At 40.9% G+C, this 19,971-nt stretch overlaps 1 protein-coding gene across 1 annotated transcript in view; it reads right to left on the bottom strand.

Annotated features, from left to right (window-relative positions):
* The window catches only part of Cc2d2b (coiled-coil and C2 domain containing 2B), a 72,503-nt gene that overhangs the window by 8,057 nt on the left and 44,475 nt on the right, over positions 1-19,971 (bottom strand). Inside the window, exons 25-32 of the mRNA XM_060389299.1 lie at positions 17,382-17,478; positions 12,457-12,555; positions 10,226-10,408; positions 9,866-10,063; positions 8,675-8,764; positions 5,837-5,950; positions 3,086-3,220; positions 2,652-2,774 (exon numbers count right to left, since the gene is read on the bottom strand). Coding sequence (XP_060245282.1) covers positions 2,652-2,774; positions 3,086-3,220; positions 5,837-5,950; positions 8,675-8,764; positions 9,866-10,063; positions 10,226-10,408; positions 12,457-12,555; positions 17,382-17,478 — 1,039 coding nt within the window. The remainder of the gene's footprint in view (positions 1-2,651; positions 2,775-3,085; positions 3,221-5,836; positions 5,951-8,674; positions 8,765-9,865; positions 10,064-10,225; positions 10,409-12,456; positions 12,556-17,381; positions 17,479-19,971) is intronic.

Raw genomic sequence — 19,971 nt, 5'->3', positions numbered from 1 at the left:
ACACAACACCAACAGCAAACTGCTAAATGCCACCTGACTGGAAAGAAAAAAAAAAAAAAAACCTAAACAGACCAAAACAAAACAAAACAAAAACCCAAAACCTCTAAATAGATTCTTCTCTCTCTAGGAGGCATCAGTTGCTGCAGCTACAGCTAGAAGAGGGTAGACGAAAGGCATGGTGCAGGCTGTATGTGTGGTTTGCACAAGAAAGATAAGCACATTTCCCCTTTTTAAAAATGGCACTTCAAACAGGAAATATAAAAAAATACATAGATATGCTTGATCTGTGTGGAGAATGTTTAAAAGAATGTAAAAGGGACTGGTAGACAGTAGTTATTTCTTAGGAGATGAGGAAAAAAGATAAAAGACTTTGAAGGTGGGAAAAACTTTATATTTCTTGGTATGCTTGACTTTGGCCCTCTAACTATGCATTCCTTTTGATACTGTGAGTTGCCTTGAAGTCACAATCATACAGAATGTTATAATGAATACCTACCCAACATACGTATGTATGTAATCATTGCATTCTTCAATATTTGTTTAGGTTTTTATACGTATGTATGTAATCATTGCATTCTCCAGTATTTGTTTAGGTTTTTATACGTATGTATGTAATCATTGCATTCTTCAGTATCTGTTTAGATTTTTACTTTTTAGCTCTCTATGTATATGTAGTTCTCAGCTACTGATCCAGTGTCTGCTTGCTCACCACCACGCTTCCTGTAACTGTGAGCAATTCCCCCGTTAAATGCTTTCTCTTATAATAGTTGCCTTCAAAGTAATAGACTAGTGACTAAGACAGAAATTGGTACCAGGATGGTGGGGTACTGCTGTGACAGACCTGACCATGTTGTTTTGGGGAGGATTGTGGAAGGACTTTGGAACTTTGGGCGAGGAAAGCCATGCAGTGTTAACAGCTCTATGGGTTGTTCTACAGGCGCTTAGAAGATAAGAGTATTGAAAACAATGCTGCTAAGAAAGGGCTGTCTTGTGAAATTTCAGAAATAAGCAAAGACTTTCTTGGGCCATTTGTGTGAAGAATCTGTGGTGTCTGGTCAGCTGGGGCTGAAGAGTAGCTATGACTAAGAAGAGACCGGCATCACTGAGGTGAAATCTTCTGGGAAGTTTCCTTAGAGTCGGCACATATGTATACTACATCTTTCTATATCTTGCTACGTATGCTTCTCTCCGTTATTGTTCTTGCCCATTTCTCAGTCTAAAGGTAACTTCTACCCTGAATTTGGTACTTAGCATTCCTATAAATGCCTTTACAAACCTGCTGTATATAAAAATGTATATACATATGTTGGTACAATGTAGTTTTCAAACTTCACTTAAGTGGTTTTGTACTTTGTACATTATTTCACATCTCTTTATTTTTCTTCACATTACACTTTTATACCCATTCTTGTTGGTATGCATGGCTCTAGGCTAATGCTTCTCAACCTTGGCTGTAAATTGGAATTGGGGAACTTGAAAAACTATTGATATGCAGACTCACCCATATATCCTAAGGTAATATGCACACAGATTGAGAACTACTGAAAACTGGTTCAAAGATTTTTCCACTGCTGTGGAGGAATTCATTGTATGAGTATGTGACAACTCATGGATTAGTTTCCTAATTGTGAATTGTTTCTAATTCCTTGCCATTTCAAGTGATTCTCTGCTGACCACTGTGTTTTTCTAACCCTGTGCGTTTTCTAGGGCACATAGCTAGATGGTTAAATTGGTGGATCACAACTTGGGAAGGTTCAACTTTATCAGGCAATCTCCCCCGCCACCATTTTCTGCTTTTTGCTAACACTTCTATGATCATGTTTCTTTTATTTAAGTTATATTTTCCAGAGTAGAAGTGAGGCTGAACATTTGAATTTCTGCTTCTGTGAACTGTCTTGTATATATTATTCTAATCTCTCTTTTTTTTTTTTTTTTACCTCTTTCTTCCTCACCACTCCTTCCTTTTTCTCTTGTCCCATAGCTCCAGGTTTGTGGACTCTACTGATATCTTCACTTTGCCATCCCAGGACACGCAATCCACAAAGTGCTACTGATTAGAGCTCAGATCTGCTCAGCCATGACATTTAAATAGTGGGTCAGTTCTGATCTCTTGCCTCATGAGGACTTCCCCTCCCATCTCACTTCAAAAGCAAGGAAAAGGAGAGCTTTATCATAATCCTTGGTTTCAGAAAAGATGCCTGCACTAGCTCCACTTATTAAGGTGGCTTTAGATCTTGCTGCCATCCTTGCTTCAACCCCACCCACTAGTACTATTTCTATCCTGTTTTCATTCTGCAAGAGAATCACTATGGTTTGGAGCCCAGAGAAGCATGTTTATTTGTCGGTTTTTATATTTGATCCTCATCAAACATAAAAACTTATATGCCATCTTCAACATTATAGGTTGTATTTCTGATGGGAAAGGAGATAAGATCTAAATTACATTTGAGATGACATTCTTTTTTCTCAAATATTTTTTTTTTCCTGTAGATACAGGAAAGGAGTCAAAGTAGCTCAAACATAAGCTGGATGGCAGAGAAGATTCATTTTTGATGAACATTGCCTATTAATTCAACAACTGGGCTGTCATAACTAACAAAGATTGGAAACAATAGTAACATTCACACAGACACACCTGAAACACAGTTTACCTGCACACTCTGGGCTTTGTTCCCCTGAAAGTTTTTTGGAAGCAACTGTTTCCAGAAGCTTTCTTTTGAATAGTCAAAATGCACAGCCATCGGTGTATTATTTAGTTGAATATTAAACCAGACCTATGAAAACATGAACAAAAGGCCAATGTAAGCTCACAGGAATACAAGACCCACAGCAGGTAAGGATGATGCAAAATTCTACAGCCAACGGAAGTGGCTGAAGCCTGAGTGAGGGACTGATTCAAAGGCTCTCCAAGGGCAGCATTAGCTTGGCAGTGCCGTCGTTGGAACTGGCTATAAGTGTAAAAGATGGCCTGATCCCTGACCCCACAGTATTTGGAGTACCATGGCTTCAAAGTTCCTGGGTAATTCTAATGTGTGTTCAGGACGAGTTGAAGAAATGACAGAAAATATTTTCTTCATAAACTTACATTTTTATCATTGAACAAACAGTCCACACTTTGCAGGGGACAAAATGGGTCAAACTGCTTATGACATTGCCCTGTTGATGGATTCCAAAGCAAACACTCGCCCGTTTCTTGCGTTAATACATAAGCCACATGCCCCTTTGTAAGAAAAAAAAAGATTCAGTTATGTTTACTGTATTTGTTAAGTACCTTCTATATGTGGAAATTATAATTATTCTGGGTTTTAAAAGTTTTCCTTGAGGTTTAAAAAAGTTTGTTGTTGTTGTTGTTTTTTAAGATTTATTTATTTTATGTATATGAGTGTTCTATCTGCATTTACATCTGCCAGAAGAGGGAATCAGTTCACATTATAGATGGTTGTGAGCCACCATGTGGTCACTGGGAATTGAACTCCTGACCTTTGAAAGAGCAGACAGTGCTCTTAACTGCTGAGCCATCTCTCTAGCCTTGTTTCTTTTCTTTCTTGCTTCCTTTTTTTTTTTTTTTAGAAAAAACAACTTAGCAAAACAAAACAAAAACTAAATCACAACAAAAACAGAAGTCAAGAAAGTTACAGAAATCCTCAGACCCAAGCCATATGAAAATTTAAATAAGAGTCTGTTTCCCAGTAGGCTGCTAATGGTAATAAAATATGTCACCCTAAAAGTATCAACATACTATGATAGCTTTTCAGTAGACTTTCCTAAGAGCATTGTGTGACAGCGTTCCTTTGTCTAATTCACACAAGCGTGCTGAGTTGCTCACTTTGGTTAGACTGTTCTTGGAGACTGAACACCAGGCCAAGTAAGATAAACTGGCCTAAGGCTCAGAGAAAATCATCTAAGGAGTTTAAAATCCACTAAATTTAAGTTGAGAGCAAGACTTGGAATTAGAAGCTAAAGCACACAGGAAGGCAGCCTGAGGACTAAGAAGTCCAGGCTGGGAAGCTGGCTTCGTGGGGAAAGGCACTTGCCATGCCAGGCCAGTGACCTGAGTTCCATCCTGGAAACTCATGTAAGAGTGCAAGGAAAACTCCATATATGTGCCTTAGCTCCCCCCCACACACACCCCACTAATAATGATAATAAACATTGACGTAGAAAAGATAGGAAGTATTAGTTTTGGTGCCAGTGAGCTGGCTGATCCAAGGAACCTGTGTGTCAGTGGAAGGAGAGAGCGCTCTCAAGTTTTCCTGTAACCACATGCATGCTGTGACAATACTAAATAAGACTGTAAAAAATTTATTGAATTGTTATTATTTTGTTGTACATGTATCTTTTTATAGCGTTGAGATGTCCTTAGTGAAAAAATGATAATAGTATTTAACATTTATTGTTCACACTGGTTTTCTACTTTTAATTCATGCTCAATTCTGAAGGAAGGAATGTTTATTATGCTCCTCTCTAATGAGAAGTTGGAGTTTAAGGGGCTAAATTGATGGCAAGAGACGGGATTCACTTCTGTAGAGAGGCAAGCTAAGCTAAGCTGCTGCTTTAAACCCTTGTCCTGAAACCAGCCAGCCTCAACACTGCTCTTCGCAGCCTGATGGACATGCCCCCATTTCTGGCCCAGAGCGCTTGTTCTTCTTTAGTGCCTCTCCTTACTGAGGAGGAGGCTCCACCTCAACCACCAAACTGAGGTGAAACCTGCCTCCAATGGAGTTCTTAATACAAATAAAAGTATTTATTGAGATCTTTTTGTGTGTTTACTGCCACCTAGTGGCACTTACAATTACAGCAGTGGATCAAATGGGGCATTAACAAAATTGATAAATAATAAGCTATGGCATGGGACTTTGGGAAACAAGTCATTGTAACAAAAAAAAAAATCCATAAAGCAAGATTGGAAATGCTGCAACATGGTCAGATATCCATGGCAGGCTAGGAACAGGGAGCTCTATATTCAGAAGTATATTGATGGAGTTGTAAAATGTTTCCTATCAGTAAAGATGTGTTTCAGATCAGTTCTTGTAAGAGTAGAGCCTGGAAAAGACATCATCAGAGTGTGTGTTCAAGGCCTCACAATGTACTGTCTAAAACCCAGAATGACGGTGGTGGGTGAGAACAGCTGTACACTCCCTATGTGGCAGCTGCTGTTGTGTGAGATGATTCACTATCCCCGGTGGCTTTATCGACCAGTGCTGTGGATGTAAACGTTTTTGTTTTGCTCCCAGGTGTGGGATGTGGGGCTGATTTAGACGGTCCACAGCAGCAGGCTATTTGCCTCCTGCGGGCCCTGAGAATAGCTCTTTGCCAGCTGCAGACAGTTTGAATCTGAGGACTCTGGAGAGAGGATAAATGCCAGAGCTCAGAGAGTGGAGCAAAGAGAATCAACAAGGCTGCTCCTGCCTCTCCCTTGCTGCTCCTACTTGCTGCTGTGAAACAAGAAGATGGAGATCTCCTGAATCGAGGATTGGGCTGGCTCCGAGAACCTGGATGACCCTGACCAGCAGGAAGCAGCTAAGAAAGAACTGTGCCCCCTCTCCCACTAACTTTTTTTTCTCTCCTACCTGGTTGTTGAGGTGGTGGAAGGAATTGGGATGGAGTAGGGAAAAGAAGATATAAGAAACATAAATAGAAGTTTTTTGTTTTGTTTTGTTTTGTTTTTTAAGTGCCACTAGACCAGAACTGCTTTATAGGGAGAAAAGTAAAAGCTATTCTTTGCACTGCAGAAATTTTGGTGAAACAACCCAAGTCACAAATGTTTGCCTGTGAAGTCTATGAGATACACAGCTTAACTCCGATTTGGTTGTGTTCACACTTTCCCAGCACTTACTTCTAGTACTGAGGTCCCCAAGATCACCAATGCCTTCTTTCCGAAGTACAGGAAGAAATTACAGAGAAGTATGGCATGCTCTTCTTTATTTCCAATAGCCAAACTGATGCAGCACTAGGAAAAAAAAGGAACAAAAATAATACAATATAGTCTAAAAGGAGGAAGAGAGGAAGAGGGAGAGTAGGAGGAGGAGAAGGAAGAGGAGGAGGATCGAGGGCAGAGAAAGTTGAGTGAACAATACATTTAAAGCTTTACACTCCAGTGGGGTTGGGAGGAGACAAGGGAGAGGGCTACAGCTGGGATACAAAGTGAATAAATTGTAATTAATACATTTTAATTTATTAATTCAGTGTAAGCATCCTGTCTTCACCAGGCTGTTAACATGAAAACAACGCAGAAATCTCTGGCTTCAGTAAGGTTTAAAAAGAAGAGAATATTAACTTGGAATATCAGGATACCTGATAAAGGGACAGTTAGTATGGATATGATATAGAGTGGCCAGACAACTTATATCCAAAATGAGGCACTTTGTTCAGGGAAAATCTACTGTCCCGAGCTTCCAAAAAAAGTATATCTGATAAGGAATCTGGAGGGAGGGATATTTTGGACCCTAGAGCTACATTCTGTCCTGTACCAATATAGTATTTGACCCAAAGAAGGAAGAGATATAAGTTAGGTATGATATGAGATAGCTATATGATATGAGTCAGTTAGATAGGAGACATTCTATTATGCCTCCCAATCAGGAAGCATAATAGAAACTTCTTTACTCTAACGAGCCAGACAGGGCTGAAGAGACAGCTCAGAGGATAAGAGCACTGGCTGTTTTTTCCAGAGGTCTGGTGTTCAATTCCCAGCAACCACATAGTGGCTTCCAACCATCTATAATGAGATCTGGTGCTGTTTTCGGGCATGTAGGTAGAACACTATATACATAATAAATAAATCTTTTTAAAAAATAAAGAGCTAGAGAGTTGAGCTACAGGTAAGAGATCAAGTATAGGACACTGAGAATGTCTGTATGGCAAAAAGGAATAGGTACAGCTGGAAATGCAGCTTTGTCATTAGAAGTATGTTTTGTTTGGTCCTTAAAATTTTTTTTTCTGTGTTTTTGTTTTTGTTTTGTTGTTGTTTTGAGGCTGGGTCTCTCTATGTAGCCCCGTCTGTCCTGGAATTTGCTATGTAGACCAGGCTGGCTTAGAACTCACAGATATCCACCTGCCTCTGTCTCCTCAGTGCTGGGGTTAAAGGGATGCACTACCAATCCCAAACTTAGCTTCCAGAATTTTTTTAGAAGGAAAATTTTGTGTAAAACTCTGGATTTCTGGTTTCTGTTGAAAAAATTCTGAAGATCTACTAACAACATTGGGCCTAAATGTTTACATGGGAGCTGTGAGGTCTCTCCGGCTGTCCAAATATCCAGAAATGAGCTTAAGCTGGACCACACAATTCCTGACACTTAGATAAAAGCCAGGATTTCTCAGGAACTTGTGAAACTGGCTCTCATCTACCAAAAGGAGTCATTTCCCTTACCTCTGGCAGAAGGGACATATGGCTACCTGTGGCCCCTATCAGGATATTGAAGTCTGTGCTGGCCTCTGGATTCCTTCAGTATCACAGGTACCTGTTACACATATCAAAGTCCATGCTGACATCCTAGCCTTTCTGACCTCTACCCCAAACTCCCTCCAGCTCATGGGCTTTCCTCCCCTCTCCACTCATTCTTCTTAGAACCCAGCTATTTCCATTCTTCTCTTTGTTATGAACTCTCTCTTTAGATCTTGCTATCCATTCCAGTTACTCTCTCGTCATCTTTTACACTCACTAAGTCTCTATTTCACCATTTCCTCTCTCTAACCCCTGCTATCTTCCCTTTCTCGAGGACAGCTGTGGCCATGTCCAATCTGCCCTGGTGGCTCTGTCTACTCTCTCTTTTATACCTACAACAAAATCCTCAACTACATCATGGAGCGGTCCTGTCGGCAGTTTCCTTACTGTGCCCCTGGAATACAGTAGCAGCCTGCTGTGAGAACATGCAAATGACATACATACATACTCTCTGGTTCAGTACAGCCCCAGAGAGAGCTGGGGTAGGACAAGGCAGCTGGTGAGATCCTGGCACCAACTGCTTGTTCAACAGTAAGGAAACCTCTTGTGGGAGCATAACAAGAGAAACAGCCACAGCAGTGTGACACTAGATGGTAGGGTTAGGAGAGACCATGATACTATACTGCTGAAGTTCCATTGGGATAAACATATTCATGAGGGATTACTTTAGGTTTTGAATAGAAAATCACCTTAATGACTCATTTTCATAAATTATTAGGGAGCTGGCAAGTACACACAAGTTATCAAAGACTGCTCAGACATAGGTTTAAGGAAACAGAAAGACTTTATTAGCCGGCCAGTGACTACACTGGGTTTATGGAATCCTGCTGTAGCCCTGAGCCTTTCTCAGTATGAGCTTCTAAGCACAAAATCCATGTTCTGGGTTGACATGCTTCAGTTAGCAAGAACAGTTAGCCAGAAGCAGAACTACAGAAGCTAAAAAGCAAGGGTAGCATATTTAGAGACTTTCCCAGAATTATGAGCATTGATGGATTAGACCTTTGTTTTAGTTTTGGCAGGTGGTGCTGTCTATGTGCTGAGTTTTACAGCCTGAATGGCACTTCCATCATGGAGTCAGCTGGGCTAGGGTCATCTCAGGCCTACTAAGCTCTGGGGACCTGTTATGCTTTCACATTTCACAAGGCAGAACACTACATAAATAGTGCTACGTTAAGAGATAAGACAAGTGAGAACTAGTATACATTTTAACTATAAAGTGTCATTTGTTACCTCTGATGTCATCCATATGTCAGAACCATCATTTTCATCTAGTGTTTCTGCCGTAAAAGGAATCAAAGATACAAAGCGGGCGATGAGGTCCTGGAACAATATGAAGTGACATTCACTGAGCATGCCCACTGTCCAGCACAGAGCTGTGCAAGCGTCATCTCTCTCAGAACCCACTACAGTTCTCTATGGAGACAGAAGGAGCAAGCTGAGAGTGATAAAACAGCTTGTTCAGGGTGACAAAGGTAATAGGCCACATGAGTCTCTGTGGATTGGGCCCCAACGGACTGACCCAGAGAATACTTGCTTGGCATTAGGTTTTATTGTCATAAATTATGACAATTTAAAATACTACAACACTGTATCAGCATTATATCTGTACTTTATAACTGGTCAGTATTTTTTTTTTCTGGTCAGTATCTTTTTTTAAAGGTGTGAAACAGCAAAGGCTTGACTGGCTTTTGGTTCCGAATCTTTCTGAATTCCTTGTCTTATAAACTTGCCTCAGCTGCGGCAGCACAAAGCAAAGACGTGACCTTGAACAACAGAAGTTACCCTGAGGATTCCCCTCCCCACCGGAACCGCGGCAGACTAAGACTCAAAGGGAAGAAAGGAGGGAGGACAACAACACAGGAAGTTCTTTAACATGCGAAAGGGCACCTTTCAGATTAACCATGACTTTTCGTATTAATGACTTCATGCAGTTAAGTCACAGGCCGCAGTTTGCTCAACAAGCGCCTGAGAGTTCTCTTAGCTCCAGGGCAGCAAGAAGAAACCGTGATGGAAGAGAAGAGACAGTAAAAAGCAACCTGAATTTGGGCTTTGATTTTTTTTTTTTTTTTTTTTAGGCCCAAGGGTCCTGTTAAGAGAGCATAAATTGTCTGAGAAGAACCAGTCACCTAGACTGCTCCCCAAATAAAAGATACAGTTGGGCCGGGGGGTGGTGGTGGTGGTGGTGGTGGTGGTGGCACATGCCTTTAATCCCAGAACTTGGAAGGAAGAGGCAGACCGTGAGGTCGAGGTCAGCCTGGTCCACAGAGTTCCAGGACAGCCAGAGCTACATAGTGAGACCCTGCCTTGAAAAAAAAAAAAAAAACTAAAAACAAACAAAAGACATACTTGTTTCTTCATAGATGCTCTATAATCTTGATGAAGATGCTATAAATAGTAACTGAGAGAAAAATTGTCACTCACAAGTGTTGCATTTGAGTCATGAAGAAATATATCCAGAAGTTGCTGGGGTGGATTCAGTGCCTTGATGTATCTTGTGACTAGGATTTGCATCCCTTCACCATTAAAAACAGTTGTCAAGACTCTTCGGTTGGGAAACATTGCCTTACAATTCCTGGCAAAAGTCTGTGCTCGATGCAAAATGTCTATTTGATCTGAAAACTAGAATCAGATTTAAAATAGTTCAACATTTAACCTGCCCATGTAGAGGATAAGAGCAAAACCAATGTTTACTTCTGATAAATTTGAAATTACTACTGGTTTTTTAAACCAGTTTACAATTTGGGGATGATTTGTTTCAGAATAATTCAGTGTGAATCCTACCTCATCTAGTTTCCTATTGTATGTGACATATGATATCTGAGGTTCGATTGTAGCAAAAATATTTAGAAAGGTACACTCTTTTGCGTTCTGCCCACTGCAGTCTTCTCTCGGAGGAATGTAGGTGTTACTCCAGGTGTACCCGAGCAAAATGGGTGGGATGTTCACTTGAAATGTCCCGCTAATCTGAAAGAGCACAGGATGAGAAGCAACGTCAGGCCAGCCTCCGTACACTCTTGGCACTCTGGATCCCTGACCAATATGTATTATGCAAAGAGAGAAAAGTAAGAAATGGTGAACCAAGGAAGGAGATCACCACACTACAGTGATAAACTCTTAGGCGTTCTAGTTAAAGGGGCTGGGGTGACAAATCAGTAGTTTAGAGTGTGTGCTGCTGCTTCAGAGGTCGTGAGTGTGGTCCCCCGTGTCCATGCCAAGTGGTTCACAACAGCCCACACCTCCAGCTCGAGGGGTCTGAGGTCCTCAACTGGACATGTGCACATGCTCGACACGTACACAGAATCCAAAATAAAATATGTCTTAAAACGAGAATATCTAATTTAGGCTCAAAGAAGATGCTGAAAGATCATATTACATTTTGCATTTGAGACTGGTGGCGGGAGGAAAATGTAATGGCAGAGGAAAATGTAAGGTTGTGGAAATAGGATCAAGTGAGAAAGTCAGACAGGGAGCAGTGAACCATAGTGATAGCAGCAGCTAAGGGTTACAGAGCCCTGACTATGTGCAAGGCCCTGAACCAAGTGCCGGAACAGGCTGTTCCACTCAGTGAGGCAGCTGCTGCCCTTACTTTTATTTAAAGTGTTACATTTGAGGTTCAGAGAGGTGCTGTAATTTCTGAAAGATAATGGAACTAAGGAGTAGTGGAGCCAGGATCATAATCCAGCTTTGTTCATCTTTGAAACTCACACTTCTTAACTACCTGTCCATCATACAGCCAGGAATGAGGCAGAGAGATGTCTGTAGAGATTTACGAGAGAACCCTGAACCTCTGACCATGTGGATCTCTTTATTGGTAATATGTTCCATTATGGCCTCATGTGATTGCCTATAACATTTAGCTTCTGGCTGCTATCTGTGATCCCCCCCTTTAAAAAAAAAAAAAAAAGTCAACAGTCTCAGTTGGTACCCTGACAGAAGATCACATAAATAAAATGCAAGCAGAAGTCTGGGTGGCTGGGGAACTCCCCTGACACAGGGAAATGGCTGTTTTGTTTCTCCCTGCTTCCTGTCACGACACGGCTGTGAACTCGTGGTGTGGTGAAGGAACAGTGCAGCTCTGAGGATAAGGGACACAGGTGAGGACAGTGGAGCAGGAGGATAAGGATAGCTTGGCTTCTCGCTAATATCCTTGAGCAGCTGCCCCCGGCATCTGGATTTCTTTACTGGGGAGGTAAGTAGAACCCTGATTTATACCAGCCACGGTTGGTTTTCCATTGTACCTGGCCTAATCCAGTCCCAACGAATGTACACACGATTCATGTTTCACTCAAATGCCCTCACATGCTTGTGAAATTCCTTGAAATGTTTACTTCAATGAGTCAAACGCGTAAGGGAAAACAAGTCACTGACATTCTGCTCTCATGTACCACCAAACTCTCTAAGCCTGGATTGCCCCAGCAGCCCAGGTCCTGCTGCTCTGTGCCCTCATAGAACCCCTTCCATCCCACCACGGAAACACTATTGCATGTCACACTGCACTAAAATGAAATCCATGCCTGACTCTTCAAATGCTCAGTGTCTGGCAAAGCTTCCAGGATTTCCAGTACCCTGCTTAAGATCTTTCAGTAAGAAACTGAGCCTAAAGTAGGGCCTAGACTGGAGTTTCACACCTGCTGGTCATGCAGCAAATCACTGTTGCTGTCTAACACAAGAGCCGAGTCCTGGGGTCCTGCAGAGTCCAGGTCTCATCATCAACCTGGCGTAACTCATAGGCAAGGCTGGCAAGATAAAAATCTTGGCACCTGGATCAGGCCTTAGAAAGACTTAAGAGTGGCTATTTTATTCTGTCTTAGTAAACACTTTTAAAATGCAGGAAATATGGATATCTCCTAGAGAGGGCCATACCCTGTAAGCACTACAGAGCCCCAGAACACTTGTTAATAGAGGGTCATTCATAACCTTCCAACCTGCCACTCACAGTCAAAAACACCTGAAAGGGCTTTTATTAGACAGGAACAAATCTTGGGATAATTAGCAAAGAGCTTTTCTGTTACCTCAGACTGTTGTAGAAGTGCCGAGAAAGGGAAGCTGATGGAGCCCAGCCAGTTCTTCTGTATGTACGAGTGAGCACTGCAGCTCTTGAGACAATGATCCTGTTAAAACAAATTTAAGTTAAACTCACAGAAATGTTTCCTATAAAGTGAATACTTTTATAAACTCATGGTTAACTATGACAAATTATTCTCTCTCTCTCTTTTTTTTTTGCTGTCTTTGTCTCTGTCTCTTTCTGTCTGTTCCCCCCCACCAGTGTGTATGTGTGTGTGTGTGTGTGTTGTGTGTGTGTTATATGTTGTATTTGGGTATGGTTTGCATGCCTACCTCATTAGGTACTCTCTTTCATTCTGTCTTAGTCTTTTGAGGCAAGGTCTCTCCCTAAACCCATGAATGTATTGAGGCTGACCTTGAACTTTGTGCCTTTACTTCCCAAGCACTAGGAGTGCAGTCCCAAACCACCACACCTGTCTTGTGAATTTTATTTCTAAAATGGCCAGTTTGAGGACTGCTGGGGTGGGTCAGAAAGAGGCAGACACTCAGAGAGTCAGTTTAACGCTTTCAAATGCTAACATTTCAGCACAACATCCTTGCAAATGTTATGTGATTTCTTTGTAGACTAGCTTGCCCAATGGTCCCTTCTCTTTTTATTAGGTCAAGTTAAAAGGCAGCCATAGAGTGGGGTCAGTGGCTCCATGAAACTTGAGACTAGGAAATAAATTATATGATTGCTCATGCAACTAAATGATGCAACTAAAATTTAAAACAAAAAGTCTACAATGAAACCTTTCCAACATTTGAAAATGTAAAAACTATTAAGTTTCAAAAATTTCAGACTAAGGAAAAATATATAATAAAAATACACAAAATAATGCAAATTAAAATAGTAGGGAATCAAATAGAAAATATGCAGTCCAAGATGGTAGGAAGATGAGGTTATACTTTTAGAAAGTTTCTGTTATTCAGGATCGAGTCAGAGACCAAATAAACAACCAAACAAAACCAATCAAGCAAACAGAACACATTTGCCCAAATAAATTCAGAAATCATGGTCACAAGGACACTTGAAAAATATAATAAAACTTCAAGCAGAAATAAATGAAACAGAAAACACAGAGTGATGTATAGACATTCAATTAGTTGGCTCTTTTTCAAAAAAATTGAGAAATCTGATAGACGTTCTGAGAAATTCTAAATTTTAGGCACAGGGGCCATGAAGGGGGGGGGTAACGTTCATCAGTTAACAAGACACAGGCTGAAGAGAACCCAGCCCTGAATAATCACCCCATCATATCAACACTGAGTGCTGCACATCTTGCTGACAAGGGAAACCCATGCAGAAGCAAGTGTCCCTAGTTATGGACTATCTTCCTGCCTCAGCTTTTCCTGCTTTGTGAAATCCCACCCCTCTTATCTACAGCCAGTGTAAGTGATTTATGCTCTCCTGACCCACATTTTCACTATGAAAATGTCCTGGCTTTTACATCCTCTTGACTTATTTACAGCTGCAGTCAGACTTTGTTGCTGGCCTCTGCAGGTTGCCCCCAGGTCCTCATTCCTTGTGACTAGGAGCTGTGATAGCTAAATAAGTTCTCCCCACCTTTTATTTCAGAGCACCTTGGTCTGGAAGAATTTGGGTGTGCTGGTACATGCCTGCAACTCCTCCCTTTGAGAGACTAAGGCAGAAGAATCAAGAGTTCTAGGCCAATCTGAACATCTTAAGATATTGTCTTTAAAAAGAGTCAAAGAACTAGAGAGATGACTCAGTAGTCAAAAGTGCCTGGTGATGGGCTGGAGAGATGCTCAGTGGTTAAGAACACTTGGCTACTCTTCCAGAAGTACTGAATTCAATTTTCAGTCCCCCCATGGTGGCTCACAACCATCTATAAAGGCATCTGATTCCCTCTTTTGGTATGCATGAAGAGAGAGCACTCATAACATAAAAAATACATAAATAAGTTAATCTAAAAAAATAAAACAACCCTTAAGCAAAACAAAATAACAAGAACAAAAACTGACTCCTTCTCTTTTCTCCCTTTTCCCCCATCCTTCACTCCCTCTCCCCTCCTCTGTATTCTCCGCCCTTTCCTTTCCTAAGCATTTAAACCACCATCTGAACATTGTATTCATTTAAGCTCTTTCTGTGCCTATCAGGTTTATGTTACAGTTTTTGGTAACCCAGGCTCTAATCCATGAATGTCCAGCCCAGCTCCCAATGCTGTTCACAGCAGCTCTGCCGTCTCCAGTACTGAAAATTGGTGGTGTGGCTCTGAGACTTATAGGTCCTTAGGTTTCTGATAACACATAAACCAACAAAGGGGAGATTCATGGGGAGTAATAAAGATTTGATAAAGGGGGGAAAATATAGGAGAAAAGAAGTATTTATGAACAAAATAATGAGCAATAGTAAACCCAAGCTGTCTTTCAAATGGGGGCTTACTGTTGTGGGGTATCCTCTAAAGAAGACTGCTCGGGAATGGGTTTAAGCCAATAGAAAGTCTTTATTAGCTGGCTGGCGACTACTCTGGGTGTTCAGAATGGACCAGTGTAGCCCCGAGACTTTCTCAAGGTGAGCTTTTAAGCATAAAACCATGTCCTGGATTGATATACTTCAGTTAACAAGAACAGTTAGCCAGAAGCAGAACTACAAAAACCAAAAAGCAAGGTCAGTACATTTAGAGACTTTCCCAGAACCATAGACTTTGATGAATTAGACCTTTGTTTTAATTTTGGCAGGTGGTACTGTCTACGTGCTGAGTTTTACAGACTGAATGGCACTTCCATCATGGAGTCAGTTGTGCTAAGTTCTGGGGGCCTGTTACACTTGTTACCTGTTCTGATCTTTTGTGGGGAAATGGGATGTTTAGTCTACAGTCACCTACAACACAGTCTATGAGGGAAGGCCAGTATAGGACAGTTTGCTCTTCTAAATAAAATGCTAGCATAGTCCCGAGCACACTGAACACCTGACACAAGTTGACTCAACCCGTAACAATGCAAAGCACTTACACAATTTCCAAACCAGCTTACTCCAATCTGTCAAACCAGCCACCAAGATAGATTCTGAAAAGTACTAAATGCTTTTAGTAAATACTTGAATGTAAGTCATCAAGAAATTGCCATTTAATACCTTTCCCTCCGTCTTTACTAAGAATTCGTTTAAAGTTTTAATTGAACGTTTGTACACTCTTGGCAAGCTGGCCTGAAGACTTTCCTGGGAAGATTGTTTCTGTGCTGTTCACAGATCTAACCCTGAGCAATGCCATCTTCTCTGACCTGGAACCTCTGTTCCCCCAGGCAGAGCTATCTGTCCCTTCTACAGGCTGTGGGTAACAAGGCCAGTTCTTCAGGGCAGCCATTTCTACTTCCCTTTTCTGTTGTCCTTTTTGGTTGCATATTCCATGCCAATCCTTCGGCAGGGTTCAGCCCTTTCTTTTTTTCCTTGGCATCCTAAATTCTAAACTATGAGTGTCTGATTTTCTTTTTTTCTTTTTTTTGAGACAGGGTTTCCCTGTGTATCTTGGCTGTCCTAGACTCACTTTGTAGACTAGGCTGGCCTTGAACTCACAGTGATATACCTGCCTCTGCCTCCCCAAGCACTGGGATTAGAGGCGTGTGCTACCATGCCCAGCAGGTGTCTGATTCTTATATGTCATCTCCAAATGGGCTGGTCCCCATCATAGCTATTCCAGGAGACAGGTGGCTTGTGGGTCACAGGTTGGACACACCTACAAGAGAAGGCTTACCTAAATGGCTAGGATACTAAGTAATACTTCTCTTAACATAGACTTCCATGACCCAGAACATCTATCGATCTTTATAATGCCCCTTCTGTTCTATTATCACAGAACACGACCTGTGTAAATTGCTGAACTGTTTAACTTGCAGGAAAGTAAGATGTTTGTCTAAACAGAACCCCTGGAGACTGTGCCAGGTGGCTGAGGTCCATCCTGATGTTTCAGAGAAGAAAAAAAGACACTCTGGACAACAAAGACCAAACTCAGCAAGTATCCTGCCTGCCACCATCTTACCATGAGTCCTTTCCCTCCTGATGAAGCCCTCTACATACCTGAGCTCCTCAAGATTGAGCTCTGAGATGATGGCCTCTGAGAATCCTAATTTCTTCCTACTAACTCCCATCTCCTGAATACTGGTTTTCGGGCAGTGAGCAGGATGCACCTTACCCTATAAGCATTCCAATGACTTTTAAAGCCGTTTGTATGAAAGCATTTAACTTATGTACCTGAAGACAGCAACTACGGTGGATACACATCTTTATATTTTTCATGTCAAGCTAAAATTTATTACAGAGCTTGCTATGGTGCTAGTCATTGGGTTGAGACCTTTCACTGATATATAGGGAAGGCAGTCATTAATTTTGTAAATTATAGAAAACAAGCAAAATTCTGGTCCTAAAATAACTTATATAGAATATCTTATATAGAATGATGTGTTTTCTTTGGTCAGATAATTAAAAATATGTGAGGATTTTTTTGTCTATCTTTCTGTTCTTACTACCACAAAGCTCATATTTAAATGTACTATTCAATCATAAATACCCACTTCTCCCAAACTCTTGGCCTATTTACCACCCTTTCTCCTTAGAAGTTGTTATGATTTGTTATATTTAGAATGGATTGTCATGTGTCTGACTTTATTGCACATAGACTCAAACTCTTTTAAGAAAAATATTACATATGTCACATTAAATGCAATTACATCAGGTGTGGTGGTATATGCCAGTAATAGGACTGCTACAAGTTCAAGACCAACCAGGGCCACACAGTGACTTCAGGCCAACCTGGGCTGCATAGTGAGTTCCCGTCTCAGAAACAGACAACAGAATAACTTCACAAATATGTTCCAAGGTTTTATTAAGTTTGACCTCATAATTATTTCAACATTTTCAGTCATTTTCCTACATTACCTCATGTTTTTCGATCACTACTTCATCAAAAACATTGATGTGTATGTCATCTTTTATTTTAGATAAACTAGAGAAGCTGTAATCGTGTCCTGGTGAGCTGAAAACAAGAAAAGCATACTTGTGTTTAAGTTTGTTTTTTTTTTCTTTTTCAAAATCCACTTATTTTCTAAGCGCATCACTGATAAAGTACAATAGATTATCTATGATCTTTTCTTTTGTAAAGTTAAACTTAGAAAGAGCTGTATGCCTTGAAGTCTGGCTTCTACTGTTTATAAGAAGTAATGTGAGCATTATAATTTGCCTTATATTCCTCTTAAGATGAAAATAAAAATAGACAGCAGCATGGGTTCAGCTGGAGATCATGTTAAGCCAAATGAGCCAGGCAGAGAAAGACAATGCTTGGCACAGTCAATCCTAAAGAGAAGACTCTTCCAAATGACCAAGACTCCCAGGCCAGCCAGTGATCACCGCATTACAGCAGAGTGTGTGACACCCTTCTTTAGACCTTAGTTCTGTGCAACAACTAATACAAGACACGGACATTGCTGCGAGGCTTAACTTGCATAAAAGCAGTATGCCTCATGGAAGAAAATTCAGGAATTAGTTCCAGGAGGTCAACTTAGATGTCCTGGCAGCAGATGAAAAGGAAATGCCTAGTGAGGTTGATGATGGCCCTGCCTAGCAGTCTTCCTGCTCCTGGCCTCACTCTACGTTTTTTCCTACCTTGAAGAGCCCCCTGTACCTCTGAGTTTCCCAAGATAGAGCTTTGAGGATGACAGCTCCTGCACCCCAGCATGCTGACCCTTTAATACAAGTTATTTCTTCCCCATAACTCTCAGGTTCCAACTATTGGCTTCTGAGTGGCAAGCAGCCCAGCCCCATGCCTGCTAATCTTTTTACCATACAACGGCTACTAACATTACTAAAGCTTTTACCTGTTTGTCTGTTTGTTTTAAATGAAACAAGTGCTACTTCAAGGAATCTCCAATAATTCCTTTAATTTTCTGATATCGGGTACTGGGAGCGACCACTGAAAAACACTGACTGAGTGTCATGAGAATTTTAAATTGAATATTCCCTAAAATAAGCTAATTCTCCTACTTTGTTCCTCTGGGGTTTCTTTTCATGCTAGAAATGCCCAGGCTGAGTCAGGGAAGGCAATGCATATGTACAGCCCTGTACTGGCATGAGAAAGGATGAGAATCACTTTGAGACTCCGTTCAGTTTGTCCATTTGGTATATACCTTAAATTTCCAAGTCCTCTGCATTATCTTACGTTATACAGTCTATTCAGACTTTCCTCAAATTTTGTCACAATTCCCCCTCCAAAGCAGAGCTTGCCAATTATCCTTTATTTACTGTCACTTTCTGCCTGTGTTTTTTTTTTTTTTTTTCAATTTTCCAGTATTGTGAATCGAACCCATGGCCTCATGCATACTAGGCAGACACTGTATTACTCCATGGTCCTACATATAGACTTTATTCACTAGAATGTCACAGGGAAAAAGGAGATGGAATGGGATCTTCTATCACAGACAACAAAAAGGTAACGGCTGGATCCGTAGCTGAGTTTCTGGTTCCTACTGCATTTTTGGCTTTTCTCACTGCTAGAACCACAAAACTGTCAGCATTCTATAGTCTTCCCTTTAGTTCACTTAGAAATTTATGTCTCTTACTGGTTCTTTTATGTTCTTTTAATTAAACTACTTCAATGTCGTGCATTTGTCTGGGCACCCTGGCACATGACCGCAATGTAAGCACTCAGAATGCTGAGGCAGGAAGAACAGGAGTTCAAGGCCAGCCTCCTCTATATAGTGAGGTGTAGGCCCATCCAGGCAACATGGCAAGACCTTGTCTTAACAAACAACCCCAGAATCAACTCCAAATTATAATGTCTAAACTAATAATCCAAGTATTTCCAAACACACATAATCATCTCTCTTCATTTAAACACTTTTCCAGCAAATGTGCTTCTTTCCATTTTCTCCCCTCTTGTCCTTCTCCCTCCCTCTTCTCATCCTTCCCTTCTTGCCTCCCCTACCCCTACCCCATCACATCCCAGTCAGTGTCTGGGGGCTTTCACTCCGAGAGATGAATCTTGTATAAGAAAGCCCATACTACCTGCAAATCATTAGCACAGAGAGCATGATAATTATGTCAGTTCTTCTGAATTTCCTTGACATTTGTTAGAAGAGGCTTTATGTTAACATGGGAACAAGATAAAACATATATAAAAATAATCACATTCATTGATGATAATATCATATCGACTATGAAATGATATAAAATATTTATAGAAAATGCTCTTATAGTTAGTTATATTATCTGAAAAATGTGTATGTGTTTAGCAGCTATGGCCACTTGATCATGGAGTACACCGCAGACTGTGTACCTAGCAGTAAGCACAGCAATATCAGAGAAAGTAGACATGGAGTTTGACCCAGTTTTGTTGGTCATGTGTGGGGTGCTTCTAAACACACTTAGTTATGGGATTTTTTTTTTTTTTGAGCCCATACTCATTTCTTCTCTTCTTTGAAGCAAGCAGAAACATGGGGACATGTTTCTTCGGAAAGTTGAAATCTGATTTATT

Source organism: Meriones unguiculatus, chromosome 1 (assembly GCF_030254825.1).
Source record: "Meriones unguiculatus strain TT.TT164.6M chromosome 1, Bangor_MerUng_6.1, whole genome shotgun sequence".
In the NCBI taxonomy this organism is placed as follows: domain Eukaryota; kingdom Metazoa; phylum Chordata; class Mammalia; order Rodentia; family Muridae; genus Meriones; species Meriones unguiculatus.
The sequence above is the reverse complement of the archived record's forward strand: the minus strand, read 5'-3'. Positions and strand labels throughout refer to the sequence as shown.